This window comes from Oncorhynchus gorbuscha, linkage group LG19 (genome assembly GCF_021184085.1).
Source record: "Oncorhynchus gorbuscha isolate QuinsamMale2020 ecotype Even-year linkage group LG19, OgorEven_v1.0, whole genome shotgun sequence".
Lineage (NCBI taxonomy): Eukaryota > Metazoa > Chordata > Actinopteri > Salmoniformes > Salmonidae > Oncorhynchus > Oncorhynchus gorbuscha.
This window is the reverse complement of record NC_060191.1, coordinates 67,098,070-67,112,355: the sequence shown is the minus strand read 5'-3', so window position 1 is coordinate 67,112,355 and position 14,286 is coordinate 67,098,070. Positions and strand designations below refer to the sequence as shown.

General features: G+C 45.8%; 2 protein-coding genes across 6 annotated transcripts; one reads left to right on the top strand and one right to left on the bottom strand.

Moving 5' to 3' along the window:
* Nucleotides 1–730: 730 nt before the first annotated feature.
* Nucleotides 731–5,001, top strand: LOC124006344 (anaphase-promoting complex subunit 15). 3 transcript variants are annotated; one of them, XM_046316314.1, is made up of 5 exons: nucleotides 731–1,565; nucleotides 1,970–2,143; nucleotides 2,803–2,862; nucleotides 3,971–4,102; nucleotides 4,236–5,001. In XM_046316314.1, the coding sequence occupies exons 2-5, from the start codon at nucleotides 2,024–2,026 to the stop codon at nucleotides 4,281–4,283; spliced, it is 360 nt and encodes a 119-aa protein (XP_046172270.1). In that variant the 5' UTR covers nucleotides 731–1,565; nucleotides 1,970–2,023; the 3' UTR covers nucleotides 4,284–5,001. The 3 variants fall into 3 exon arrangements, with proteins under 3 accessions (XP_046172270.1, XP_046172268.1, XP_046172269.1); XM_046316312.1 differs by having other exon boundaries at nucleotides 749–1,565; nucleotides 2,018–2,143; nucleotides 3,971–4,111; XM_046316313.1 differs by having other exon boundaries at nucleotides 749–1,565; nucleotides 3,971–4,111.
* On the bottom strand, nucleotides 4,791–14,007 carry tomt (transmembrane O-methyltransferase). Of its 3 annotated transcripts, none has more exons than XM_046316304.1 (6): nucleotides 13,710–14,007; nucleotides 13,390–13,415; nucleotides 11,779–12,047; nucleotides 11,495–11,691; nucleotides 10,931–11,053; nucleotides 4,791–5,390 (listed from the first exon to the last, which is right to left on the bottom strand). In XM_046316304.1, the coding sequence occupies exons 1-6, from the start codon at nucleotides 13,773–13,775 to the stop codon at nucleotides 5,193–5,195; spliced, it is 879 nt and encodes a 292-aa protein (XP_046172260.1). In that variant the 5' UTR covers nucleotides 13,776–14,007; the 3' UTR covers nucleotides 4,791–5,192. The 3 variants fall into 3 exon arrangements, with proteins under 3 accessions (XP_046172260.1, XP_046172262.1, XP_046172261.1); XM_046316306.1 differs by having other exon boundaries at nucleotides 11,779–11,936; XM_046316305.1 differs by lacking the exon at nucleotides 13,390–13,415 and having other exon boundaries at nucleotides 13,710–14,005.
* Between the last annotated feature and the right edge of the window lie 279 nt (nucleotides 14,008–14,286).

Genomic DNA, 14,286 nt, shown 5'->3' with positions numbered 1-14,286 from the left:
TCAAGGTCTCAGAGCAAGTGATGTTACCAATTGAAACGCTATTAGCGCGCACCACACTAATAGGCTGACCACACCACTCGCAAAATTAATGTTGAAATCCATGTTATTCAATTATTGCACCCACACTGCTCGCACACGCCAACGAGCGTCTGCGATGTCAAGGGCTAAAATAGAAATCAGTTATATTTCTGACACAGATCGCGCTGCAAGTCCTGCCTCTCTCATCTCCTCATTGGTTTCTGGAAGCAGGTACCAACATGTCATCTGCTCATTGGTTTATAGAAGCAGGTACCAACATGTAATCTCCTCATTAGTTATACGCAAGGGGGTGAGTGAAAGATGAACCAGGTCAGTGGCGGTAATGCACCTAATTTATGAAAGTTGCCAATCGCAATATAGAGTCAAGAGAAGAAAAAACCTGGAAGGAAGAGAGATGATTAGAAACGATTCTGTTGACCGTTTTATGTGTGGATTAATTGTCAGAGTAGAGGACCTTGTGCATTTCCGGTAAAATAACAACTCAATGTTTATATCCCAAAACAAATTAGCTAGCAACAGCAAGCTAGCTAAATAGGACACATTAGCTAGCAAGTGCAAGCTAACTAGCCATAAATGTTTAATGCTTTTCAACCTGTCCCCAAATTAATATAATTTGGTTCAGAGTTTGTTTTGATCGCATTTGGTGTGGGGTGACAAAATAAATGTATGCAAGATGGCGCATGTGTGCAGCCGTTTTTTGTTTTGTTCCGTGTTATCCCTTGGAAACGCAGACGGGCGTTGGCCCACACGAGCAGTGTGGGTGCAATAATTGAATAACATGTATGTCTACATTTATTTTGCAACGCGAGCGCACGCGACGAGGGTGGTGTAGTCAGCCTGTAACAATAGCATACATTTGTTTAGGATTATTGCATGGTTTTATAACGTTTATAATGTGTGTAACTCCTCAGGTTTATGACAGCTGACTTAGAGGTCAGAGTATGCATATTATGCAGCATAAAACCTTTATCACCAAGCCTCACATAATATTTTCTTCACTGTTAATTCGTGAATGTGGAAATCACTGGTTTACTGCACCCAAAGGTCATGAGCTCATATTAAGTGTTTAACTTTATCATGTGATAATGCATTTCAGGCAGGGTAATTATTTCAGGCAGGTTTCAATGTCCTTCAAAGTCACATTTGCATGAAGAAACTACCTAGAACATATAGAGACAGGTGTAAAGTATATTTTCTATTCAAACTAAGTTCTGAAACTATTTTTTCCAGTTTCACAGAGTAGCTACCCCTCAAGTGAAAGTTTAATGAAGCTAAAGCGTTAAGCATAGGTGTGCCTGCTTTACTAAGCCGAAACTTAAACTTTCTCGCAGTATGGTCAAAGAGTATGATCATCCTTGCAGTTTATAATCTATATAATATATAGTTTAAACCATTGAGAACGGTTCATAAAGCGGAATATTTTTGAAATTATTTGCCTACACACCCGGAGCGTTTCCAAACGAACACCGATTTCCGGTCCGTTGAAATTTCTATTTTGACAGCAAGACGGGATAGTGGTTTTACAGGTAAGACGGTGAACATTTACAGTATTTGTATTATTGATGTAACGGTATAAGATATTGTTTCGTAACATAGCTAGCTAACATTATTGCAGTGTTAGCTAGCTGGCTAACCTTAGCTACATTATGCAGGATGAAGAGTGTTAGCTAGCTAGTTATTAAGACAGATCTGTAATAGCTTAGCAGATACCATTTAAAGCATGCAAAACCTAAACCGTGCAGTACTTACAGTAACTAGCTATGTAGCTAACCTACCCAAGTTAGCAGATGTTAGCTAGCTATGTTGAAAACATTGTTGTGTCATTTCTTACAGCTATCTATCGCTAGCTACACCCCCCAATCAGTTTTTTGGGTCACTGAAACCAACATCTGATCAGCTGTGTACTAATCTAGCCAGGTCTGTTATCTAGGTGGATGCTGATATCTATCCTGCCTCAGGGAAGTGTGTTTCCTTTCAGACAGAGATGTCCATGCTGTTTCCCTCGCTGTTTCCCCGGTTGACAGAGTCTCTGTGGTTCAACCTGGACCGGCCGTGTGTGGATGAGACAGAGTTACACCAACAGGAGCAGCAGCACCAGACCTGGGTACACACACACACACACACACACCGAGAGAGAAAACACAGAGCAGCACCAGACCTGGGTACACACACACACACACACACCGAGAGAGTAAACACAGAGCAGCACCAGACCTGGGTACACACACACCGAGAGAGAAAAGACAGAGCAGCACCAGACCTGGGTACACACACACACACCGAGAGAGAAAAGACAGAGCAGCACCAGACCTGGGTACACACACACACACCGAGAGAGAAAAGACAGAGCAGCACCAGACCTGGGTACACACACACCGAGAGAGAAAAGACAGAGCAGCACCAGACCTGGGTACACACACACACACCGAGAGAGAAAAGACAGAGCAGCACCAGACCTGGGTACACACACACACACCGAGAGAGAAAAGACAGAGCAGCACCAGACCTGGGTACACACACACCGAGAGAGAAAAGACAGAGCAGCACCAGACCTGGGTACACACACACACACACACACACCGAGAGAGAAAAGACAGAGTATCACCAGACCTGGGTACACACACACACACACACCGAGAGAGAAAAGACAGAGTATCACCAGACCTGGGTACACACACACCGAGAGAGAAAAGACAGAGCAGCACTGAGTCACAGAGCCAATCTGAGTTCAGACCAACACTGACCTCTCTCTCTCCCCCTTAGTTACAAAGCATCGCAGAGAAGGACAATAACCTGATGCCTATTGGGAAGCCAATCTTCGAGGTATCAGAGCTTTAAATAACGTTTATTTTAGTCAGTCACTTGTATTTTCATCTAATAGTTGACCCAAATGTATATGAGATGTGTATGGATTTTGACCAAGTGTCATGAGATATTACAAAGGGTGACTATGTTCACATTTTTATTTAACCTTATTTAACCTAAGCAGGGAAAAATGATTGAGACCAGGTTCACTTTCACAAGGGAGCCCTGCATATACATCAGACAAAATCTAATACAATATAAGAAAGACAAACAATTACATTCCACAATAAGAAGGTCCCCAAACAATATTGTATATTGCCAGAGAGGCACCAGTACATCCAATTGTAATGTCTTTTGTAGTTGGTTCCATATGTGGGGTGGAAAGGCATTACAATTCAATGAAATAGAGAAGTTAATGTTTGCATTTTGTGTTTTATTCCTAACAACTCCCAGATTATTTAGTGTCATTAGGGCCAGAGGAGGGAGGAAAAGTATGAGCTTGAATTATACCATCCCGAAGACAGTGAGGAGAGGCTACAGTAGGAGAGAACAGCACATACAAAAGTAAAACACTAGTGTTTGTGTTGCTCGCTAGCTCGACTTCAAACCAAGTTAAAGATGGTGATCCTAAACCCCCTACCCTGTGTGAACTTGGGCATGTTGATATGGTGGTGTGGTACACAGAAAGGGGAGATTACCAACTAGGTTTGATTATCTCATGACATTTCATTCCTCAAATTATACACATAGTTTACAATTTTGTGTCAATGTTTGGATGAAAATAAGACATAGTTGTCCTTTAAATGATAGCAATGTCATAGTGCCTCGATGACAGCCTTGCACATAGGGTGGCTACTTTGAAGAATCTGAAATATCAAATATATTTTGATTGAACACATTTTTGGCTACTACATGATTCCATATGTGTTATTTCATAGTTGTCTTTACTATTATTCTGCAATGTAGAAAATAGTAAAAATAAAGGAAAAACCCTTGAATGAGTGAGTAGGTGTACAAACATTCGACTGGTACTGTATTTCTTTTGAGGGGTGTTTTTTTGTTGTCATTTTCCATACTCACTCTGGGGTGTGTGTGGCTTTTGTTTTTGTTCTCTGTGGGTGTGTAGCAGACATTTGACGAGGAGGAAGAGGAGGAGGATGAGGATGAGGAAGATAGTGAAGAAGACTCTGAGGATGAAGAGGACATGCAGGACATAGATGAGATGAACGACTACAACGAGTCACCGGATGACGGCGAGGTCAACGAGGTCTAAAACACACACACACAATCAGGGGTTAGGGGTCACGTCTGTGGAACAGTATCTAAGGCAAATACTAGAACCTCTTATTACACATTTCAGTCATCTCTCTGTCATCTCGCTCAAACTGCAGGTGGACATGGAGGGAGCAGACCAAGACCAAGACCAGTGGATGATCTAGACCAGAGTAATCCTCGCTACTCTCTGATTTCCCCTTAGTAGCTCTCCAGCAGGATAGGTGCTCATCTACTCTTCCTGACAGTGTGTCTTGGCTGGTGAACTTTCCCTGCTGTTCACACCCACCATGGGACACGACAGGGTGAGCTGTGTGATGGTTTACTGCATGGAGAAAGTGCGTGTTCTCTCATTCGGTGTTCTACAGTTGCAATGTGTGAAGACTGAACTGTAAAAGTTTCTTCAGATAAGTGGTTTTGCAACATTAGGAAAAAGAAAGCGGCCTCCACCTCAACCCCCACTCTGCCAGTTCTGTCCTCCCCATCAGGTCGAGACAGTCAGACCCCTTGTTTAGACTACACACACATTTAACTCAAGGACATTGAGTGCGAACTCACTCCCCTCTCTGGTGCTCGTTATTCTGTTGGAGTGTGTACTTTGACACCCCCCCACCCGCCAGTCATGTGTCACATCTGAATGGGCATAAACCACAGCCTGTACACTGCACTTGAGGTGTGTGTGTGTGTGTGTGTGTGTGTGTGTGTGTGTGTGTGTGTGTGTGTGTGTGGCCAACAGAAACCTGGAGAGTAAGAACACTTGCTGTAGAATGTCAGTATTCAACTAGTTGTAAAAAGGAACTTAACAGAAGCTCAGTTGTATGTAAAGTAAATCACTTTAATTGGTCAAGTTTCTTATGTAAATAAAGAAAAACAATGTACAGAGAATGTATGTAATGGATTTATTAATGCAACAGACAGACCTGTAAAACACGTGAGAGACTGTCAGAATGATATTCAACCAGCAGGGGGCACTAAGCGGGAAAACAGCAGAAGACTAGTAGGCTCCGAGAACAAAAGTAAGTTGCCCCCAACCTCAGTCTTGTATGTATAGGTAACAGATGCACTATGCCCCCACCCTACTTGATCCCCTGGTAAACCAGTTCAGCCATCCCATCCCTGATGCCCTTGCTGTACTCTAGAGTGGCCCTGTGAATCTTCCACTCGTAGAGGCCACTCTTGCGGACGTGTCGGAGGAAGTTAGGAGCACCCGGAAACAGGACGTTGTCAGCGAGCACTACAGAGCCTTTTCCCAGCAGACCAGAGCCCTCCAGAGCCTGCAGACCACAATACAGGTGGAGGGTTAGGAGTTATAGAGGTGAGTTATAAATCAAATTGTATTAGTCACATGCGCCAAATACAACAGGTGTAGGTAGACCATACTGTGAAATGCTTACTTACGAGCCCCTAACCAACAATGCAGTTTAAAAATAATAAAAAATCGAAGTAATTATAGAGCAGCAGTATGGGGGTACCGGTACGGATGTCAATGTGAGGGGGCACTGGTTAGTTGAGGTAATATGTACATGTAGATAGAGTTATTAAAGTGATGATGCATAGATGATAACAGAGAGTAGCAGCGGAGTAAAGCGGGTGGGGAAATACAAATAGTCTGGGTAGCCATTTTATTAAATATTCAGGAGTCTTATGGCTTGGGGGTAGAAGCTGTTAAGAAGCCTCTTGGACCTAGACTTGGCGCTCCGGTACCGCTAGCAGAGAGAACAGGGTGGCTGGAGTCTTTGACAATTTTTAGGGCCTTCCTCTGACACCGCCTGGTATAGACGTCCTGGATGGCAGGAAGTTTGGCCCCAGTGATTTACTGGGCCATTCGCACTACCCTCTGTAGTGCCTTGCGGTCGGAGGCCGAGCAGTTGCCATACCAGGCAGTGATGCAACCAGTTAAGATGCTCTAGATGGTATAGCTGTAGAACCTTTTGAGGATCTGAGGACCCATGCTTGAGGGGAAATAGGTTTTGTTGTGGTGTGTTTGGACCATGTTACTTTGTTGGTGATGTGGACACCAAGGAACTTGACGCTCTCAATCTGCTCCACTGCAGCCCCGTTGATGTGAATGGGGGTGTGCTCAGCCTTTTTCCTGTAGTCCATGATCATCTCCTTTGTCTTGATCATGTTGAGGGAGAGGTATCTGTCCTGGCACCACACGGCCAGGTCTCTGATCTCCTCCCTATAGGCTGTCTCATCGTTGTCAGTGATCAGGCCTACCACTGTTGTGTCATTGGCAAACTTATTGATGGTGTTGAAGTCGTACCTGGACGTGCAGTCATGAGTGAACAGGGAGTACAGGAGGAGACTGAACACGCACATGTTGGTATTATAGACTCGGACAGGGAGAGGTTCAAAATGTCAGTGAAGAAACTTGCCAGTTGGTCAGCGCATGCTGGGAGTACACGTCCTGGTAATCTGTCTGGCCTTGTGAATTTTGACCTGTCTAAAGGTCTTACTCACATCGGCTGCAGAGAGCGTGATCACACAGTCTTCCAGGACAGCTGGTGCTCTCATGCATGTTTCATAGTTACTTGCCTCAAAGTAGTTTAGCTCGTCTGGTAGGCTCATGTCACTGGGCAGCTCTCGGCTGTGCTTCCCTTTGTTGTCTAATGGTTTGCAGGCCCTGCCACATACGTTTAGCGTCAGAGCCGGTGTGGTACGATTCAATCTTAATCCTGTATTGACGCTTTTCCTGTTTGATGATTTGTTGGAGGGCATAGCGGGATTTCTTATAAGCTTCCGGGTTAGAGTCAAGCTCCTTGAAAGCGGCAGCTCTACTCTTTAGCTCAGTGTGGATGTTGCCTGTAATCCATGGCTTCTGGTTTGGGTATGTACATACGTACGGTCACTGTATGGACGATGTCATTGATGCACATTGATGAAGCCAATGACTGATGTGGTGTACTCCTCAATGCCATCGTAGGAGTCCCGGACCATATTCCAGTCTGTGCTGCAAAACAGTCCTGTATCTTTCAGCTGACCATTTTTTATTGATCTAGTCTCTGGTGCTTCATGCTTTTTACAGGAATCAGGACGATAGAATTATGGTCAGATTTACCAAATGGAGGGTGAGGGAGGGCTTTGCATGTGTCTCTGTGTGTGGAGTAAAGGTGGTCCAGAGATTATTTTCCTCTGGTTGCACATTTAACTTGCTGATAGAAATTTGGTAAAACAAATTTAAGTTTCCCTGCATTAAAGTCCCCGCCTACTAGTTGCGCCGCCTCTGGGTGAGTGTTTTCTTGTTTGCTTATGGCGGAATTCAGCTCATTCAATGCTGTCTTCGTGCCAGCCTCTGACTGTGGTGCCATGTAGACAGCTGCGGCAAATACAGATGAAAACTCTCTAGGTAGGTAGTGTGGTTTACAGTTTATCATGAGATACTCTACCTCAGGTGAGCAACAGCTTGAGACTTCCTTAGATATCGTGCAGCAGCTGTTATTTACAACAATACATAGTCCACCGCCCCTTGTCTTACCAGACACCACTGTTCTATCCAGCTGGTACAGCGTATAACCAGCCAGCTGTATGTTGATAGTGTTGTCGTTCAGCCACGACTCCGTGAAGCATTAGATATTAGTTTTGAATGTCTCATGGGTAGTTTAATCTTCTGCGTAGGTCATCTATTTTATTGTCCAAAGATGGCACGTTTTCTAGGAGAATGGAAGGAAGTGGGGGTTTATTTGATCACCTATGAATTCTCAGAAGGCAGTCCGCCCTTCTGCCCCCTTTTCTCTGCTGCTGGTTCCCGAGAAAGCAGTGTATCGTTCACGTCAGACTCGTTAAAGGAAAAAAAGGATTCTGCCAGTTCATGGAGAGTAATCACAGTCCTGATGTCCAGAAGTTATTTTCGGTCATAAGAGACGGTAGCTGCAACATTATGTACAAAATACATTTGAAAAAAAAACAAGTTACAAATTAACAAACAAAAACACAATCTGTTGGAGGCATGAAAAACGTCTGCCTTCTCCGACGCCAACTATAGAGGTGAGGGTTAGGAGAGAAGTCATAGAGGTGAGGGTTAGGAGGGAAGTCATAGAGGTGAGGGTTAGGAGGGAAGTCATAGAGGTGAGGGTTAGGAGGGAAGTCATAGAGGTGAGGGTTAGGAGGGAAGTCATAGAGGTGAGGGTTAGGAGGGAAGTCATAGAGGTGAGGGTTAGGAGGGAAGTCATAGAGGTGAGGGTTAGGAGGGAAGTCATAGAGGTGAGGGTTAGGAGGGAAGTCATAGAGGTGAGGGTTAGGAGGGAAGTCATAGAGGTGAGGGTTAGGAGGGAAGTCATAGAGGTGAGGGTTAGGAGGGAAGTCATAGAGGTGAGGGTTAGGAGGGAAGTCATAGAGGTGAGGGTTAGGAGGGAAGTCATAGAGGTGAGGGTTAGGAGGGAAGTCATAGAGGTGAGGGTTAGGAGGGAAGTCAGAGGTGAGGGTTAGGAGGGGGTTATAGAGGTGAGGGTTAGGAGGGGGTTATAGAGGTGAGGGTTAGGAGGGGGTTATAGAGGGAGGGTTAGGAGGGGGGTTATAGAGGTGAGGGCTAGGAGGTGAGGGTTAGGAGATGAGGGATAGAGGGCTAGGAGGTGAGGGTTAGAGGAGGGTTAGGAGGTGAAGGTTAGAGGAGGGTTAGGAGGTGAGGGTTAGAGGAGGGTTAGGTGGTGAGGGTTAGAGGGGGGGAGTTATAGAGGGGGATAAAGAAGACCTGGTCAACATTCAGACTTATTACCAGGACGCTGACCAACTGTCAAGTGTCTTCACTGACATTTTCAACCTCTCCCTGACCAAGTGAGTAATACCTAAATGTTTCAAGCAAACACCATAGTCCCTGTGCCCAAGAACACTAAGGTAACCTATCTAAATGACTACCGACCCGTAGCACTCACATCTGTAGCCATGAAGTGCTTTGAAGTGCTGGTCATGAGTCACATCAACACCATCATCCCAGAAACCCTAGACCCACCACAATTTGCATACCGCCCCACCAGATCCACAGATGACACACTCTATTGCCCTCCACACTGCCCTTTCCCACCTGGACAAAAGGAACACCTATGTGAGAATGCTGTTCATTGACTACAGCTCAGCGTTCAACACCATAGTGCTCTCAAAGCTCATCACTAAGTTAAGGACCCTGAGACTAAACACCTCCCTCTGCAACTGGATTGTGGACTTCTTGACGGGCCGCCCCCAGGTGGTAAGGGTAGGTAACAACACATCCGCCACGCTGATCCTCAACATGGAGCCCCTTCGGGGTGCGTGCTCAGACCCCTCCTCTACTCCCTGTTCACCTACGACTGCATGGTATACACGACTCCAACACCATCATTAAGTTTGTCGACTACAACCGTGGTAGGCCTGTTTACCGACAACGACGAGACAGTCTACAGGGAGGAAGTCCGTGATCTGGCAGTGTACATATTACCTCAATGACCTTGACTAACCTGTTTATTATCTCTGCATAGTCACTTTACCATTACGTACATATTACCTCAATGACCTTGACTAACCTGTAGGTCTGTATTGACTCGGTACTGGTACCCCTGTCTGTAGCCTCTATTGTAATTGTATTGTTCCTTATTGTGTTACTTTTGTTTTTTTGTGCAAATATTTTCTTTTACATTTTTATTCTGCATTGTTGGTTAAGGGCTTGTCTGTAAGCATTTCACAATAAAGTCTACACCTGTTGTATTCAGGGGATGGCACAAATTAAATTTGATTTTAAGTGTTCTATCAGGGGTGTCAAACTCATTCTATGAAGGGGCAAGTGTCTGCTGATTTTTGTTTTTTCCTTTCAATTAAGACCTAGATAACCAGGTGAGGTAGTTCCTTACTAATTAGTGATCTTAATTAATCAAGTAGAAGGGAGGAGCTAAAACCCGCAGACACTCGGCCCTCCGTGGAATTCCTGCATCCCCAGCACAGTGAGCCGGTTACTGAAGCAACGGCTCCTCCTGGTGTCCACACAAAATACCATATACTTCGTGGCCAAAAGTATGTGGACACCTGCTCGTCAAACTTGTCATTCCAAAATCATGGGCATTAATATGGAGCTGGTCCCCCCTTTGCTGCAATAACAGCCCCCCCAGGCATAGACTGTTCTCTCTACTACCGCATGGCAAGCGGTACCGGAGTGCCAAGTCTAGGACAAAAAGGCTTCTCAACAGTTTTTACCCCAAAGCCATAAGAATCCTGAACAGGTAATCAAATGGCTACCCGGACTATTTGCATTGTGTTTTACACACTACCACTTCGTGGCTGAGCCGTTGTTGCTCCTAAACGTTTCCACTTCACAATAACAGTACTCCCAGTTGACCGGGGCAGCTCTAGCACGGCAGAATATTTTACAAACTGACTTGTTGGCAAGGTGCCACCCTATGACGGTGACACATTGATAGTCACTGAGCTCTTCAGTTAGACCATTCTACTGCCAATGTTTGTCTATGGAGATTGCATGGCTGTATGCTCGGTTTTATACACCTGTGAGCAATGGGTGTGGCTGAAATAGCCGAATCCACTAAATTGAAGGGGTGTCCACATACATTTGTATATTTAGTGTACATCATGTGTCAAACTCATTCCACAGATGGCTGAGTGGCTGCGGGGTTTTTGCTCCACCCTTGTACTTGATTGGTGAATTCAGGTCACTAAGTCTAAGGTCACTAGCTCCCCTCACCTGAATGTCTAGGTCTTAATTGAAAGGAAATCACAAAACCTGCAGACACTTGGCCCTCCATGGAATGAGTTTGACACCCCTGATTTACATAGACTGGAATAACAACATAAAAACAGACTTGAGGTCATAGGGGGTTATGAGTGAATTAGCTACCTGCAAGTCAGGACGGTAGCATTTTTTCCAGTGGTCCATGAACACAAAGTCCAACCGCTCCAGACCATAGTCTGCCCGCAACCTTGGGATTACCTCATCTGACGGACTCACTATCAGCTCCACCTGGGGGTGGGGGAGGTATGACCAGATTTGATCTCACCGGGTCTTTTTGTCTTTGTGTTTTACTCTCTCACTGTGTGTGTGTGTGTGCGTTCTGCTCTCACGGTGTGTGTGTGTGTGTGTGTGTGTGTGTGTGTGTTCTGCTCTCACCGTGTGTGTGTGTGTGTGTGTGTGTGTGTGTGTGTGTGTGTGTGTGTGTGTGTGTGTGTGTGTGTGTGTGTGTGTGTGTGTGTGTGTTCTGCTCTCACGGTGTGTGTGTGTGTGCGTGTGTGTTCTGCTCTCACGGTGTGTGTGCGTGTGTGTTCTGCTCTCACGGTGTGTGTGTGTGTTCTGCTCTCACGGTGTGTGTGTGCGTTCTGCTCTCACCGTGTGTGTGTGTGTGTGTGTGTGTGTGTGTGTGTGTGTGTGTGTGTGTGTGTGTGTGTGTGTGCGTTCTGCTCTCACGGTGTCATCGTCGAAGCCCGCCAGCCGTATGATCTTCTCTGCTATGGCAGCGTTTATCGCATCCATTTCTACACTGTAGAGCCTGGCTCCCAGGGGCAGTGCCCGGGCGATACGCACTGTGCTGTACCCACAGTGGGACCCTAGCTCCAGCACGGTCAGAGGGCTGTGCTCGGAAAGCATCCGGTCCATTATCTTACCTGCAGACACAATGCTGTGGTCAGATGAGAGAGGGAACAGAATATAAGAATTAGGGGGAGGGTTGTGGTAAATCAGGTGGGGGTCACCTTTTTTGGGGCCGATGTTGCTGATGAACTCCACCTTGCTGCACCAGAGGTCAAAGGTTTCCAGGATACTTTCTGGGTCGCCGGGGATGGCGTGGGTCAGAACGTACTGGAAGGCCCTCTCCTCCCTGCTCAGCCCCGTCGTACAGTCATACCACATCCTGACCAGCACCGCCCGGTAGAACAGCACAAAGTAGTAGCGGTAACGAATAAGGAAAGTCAACACCAGGGGGAGGAAGGCCAACGCTATAGCACCAGACACCATGGTACTGCTGCAAGGGACAGACACAATGAGAGTGGTACACAGACACAGCTAGGTACACAGACCCAATGAGTGGTACACAGACATACAGCTAGGTACACAGACCCAATGAGTGGTACACAGACACAGCTAGGTACACAGACCCAATGAGTGGTACACAGACACAGCTAGGTACACAGACACAATGACTGGTACACAGACATACAGCTAGGTACACAGACACAATGAGTGGTACACAGACATACAGCTAGGTACACAGACCCAATGAGTGGTACACAGACATACAGCTAGGTACACAGACACAGCTAGGTACACAGACACAATGAGAGTGGTACACAGACCCAATGAGAGTGGTACACAGACATACAGCTAGGTACACAGACACAATGAGTGGTACACAGACATACAGCTAGGTACACAGAACCAATGAGAGTGGTACACAGACATACAGCTAGGTACACAGACATACAGCTAGGTACACAGACACAATGAGAGTGGTACACAGACATGCAGCTAGGTACACAGACATACAGCTAGGTACACAGACCCAATGAGTGGTACACAGACATACAGCTAGGTACACAGACACAATGAGTGTGGTACACAGACATACAGCTAGGTACACAGACACAATGAGAGTGGTACACAGACATACAGCTAGGTACACAGACCCAATGAGTGGTACACAGAGATAAAGCTAGGTACACAGACCCAATGAGTGGTACACAGACATACAGCTAGGTACACAGACCCAAATTAGTGGTACACAGACATACGGCTAGGTACACAGACCCAATGAGTGGTACACAGACATACAGCTAGGTACACAGACATACAGCTAGGTACACAGACCCAATGAGTGGTACACAGACATACAGCTAGGTACACAGACACAATGAGAGTGGTACACAGACATACAGCTAGGTACACAGACCCAATGAGTGGTACACAGACATACAGCTAGGTACACAGACATACAGCTAGGTACACAGACCCAATGAGTGGTACACAGACCCAATGAGTGGTACACAGACATACAGCTAGGTACACAGACCCAATGAGTGGTACACAGACATACAGCTAGGTACACAGACCCAATGAGTGGTACACAGACATACAGCTAGGTACACAGATCCAATGAGTGGTACACAGACACAATGAGAGTGGTACACAGACCCAATGAGTGGTACACAGACACAATGAGAGTGGTACACAGACATACAGCTAGGTACACAGACCCAATGACTGGTACACAGACATACAGCTAGGTACACAGACCCAATGAGAGTGGTACACAGACATACAGCTAGGTACACAGACATACAGCTAGGTACACACACAGACACACATACCTGAACACACACCAGGAAATGGGTGACTGCCAGCACACACAAAAAATACACACAAATAATTATTCCTGAATTCATGTAAAATCCTCCTATTTCAGGTCTCTACACACACAACACTCCATGTATTTTGGATATAAACCACATACACAGATGCTCCTCTGGCCAACTCCAAACTGCAGTTACACTGAGTGACAGGACATTTCCCGCACCTCACTGACAACCAACGCTACATTGTACTACAACTCCCCCTCCCACAACACAAGCCTCTTGTAAAAAGAATACTCTTTCTCACATTCCCGCTGTACAGTAAAAACAAGACTCACCTGGCTGTAGATGTTTGGCAGAGACAGGAGAAATGCTGAATGGTTATCGTGTGTGGTTGTAGTCATAGCTCCGCAGGTGAGGGCAGAGGGGGTTCAAGTAAGGGAGCTGGGTATCTGAATTATTCACTACCCACCTGGGGCAGGTCTGTTGTATTCACAGAACCCCTCCCCCCGCTCATTGTTTCTCACAATGAGTTTATTATTGACTAATTCTGAGGTCATAGTAAACATACAGCAATACATCACTGGTAGGCTACAGGGAATTATGGTGGATCTGACTCAACACACGATGGTGGGTGGAGAATGGGAGAGACAGACAGACAGCGGCAGACAGACAGGCAGACATGGTCGGATCAGGTGTACAGTCACAGGTGTGGAGTGAGTCTAGAGTCAGGTTTCTCTCTTGCCACAAACAGAAGGATCCAGAAAACACACACAGAAAAGGTGACCAGTATTTATGGTTCAATATAATGTTTATTAGACACTGTTACCCAGCAGTCTTTGATGTTACTATCAGACAATAATACTCTGCTTTTAATGGAACTAATGCTGCTCTATGCCTCACTGGTAATTGTGT

Coding starts and splice junctions, on each gene's coding strand:
- LOC124006344 (XM_046316312.1), top strand. CDS start 2,024: ATGTCCATGCTGTTTCCCTCGCTGTTTCCCCGGTTGACAGAGTCTCTG. Junction 2,144..2,802: donor AGCAGCAGCACCAGACCTGG/GTACACACACAC, acceptor TCTCCCCCTTAG/TTACAAAGCATCGCAGAGAA. Junction 4,112..4,235: donor ATGACGGCGAGGTCAACGAG/GTCTAAAACACA, acceptor CTCAAACTGCAG/GTGGACATGGAGGGAGCAGA.
- tomt (XM_046316304.1), bottom strand. CDS start 13,775: ATGACTACAACCACACACGATAACCATTCAGCATTTCTCCTGTCTCTG. Junction 11,692..11,778: donor CAACATCGGCCCCAAAAAAG/GTGACCCCCACC, acceptor TTGTGTCTGCAG/GTAAGATAATGGACCGGATG. Junction 5,391..10,930: donor GCTACCGTCCTGACTTGCAG/GTAGCTAATTCA, acceptor TGTGGTCTGCAG/GCTCTGGAGGGCTCTGGTCT.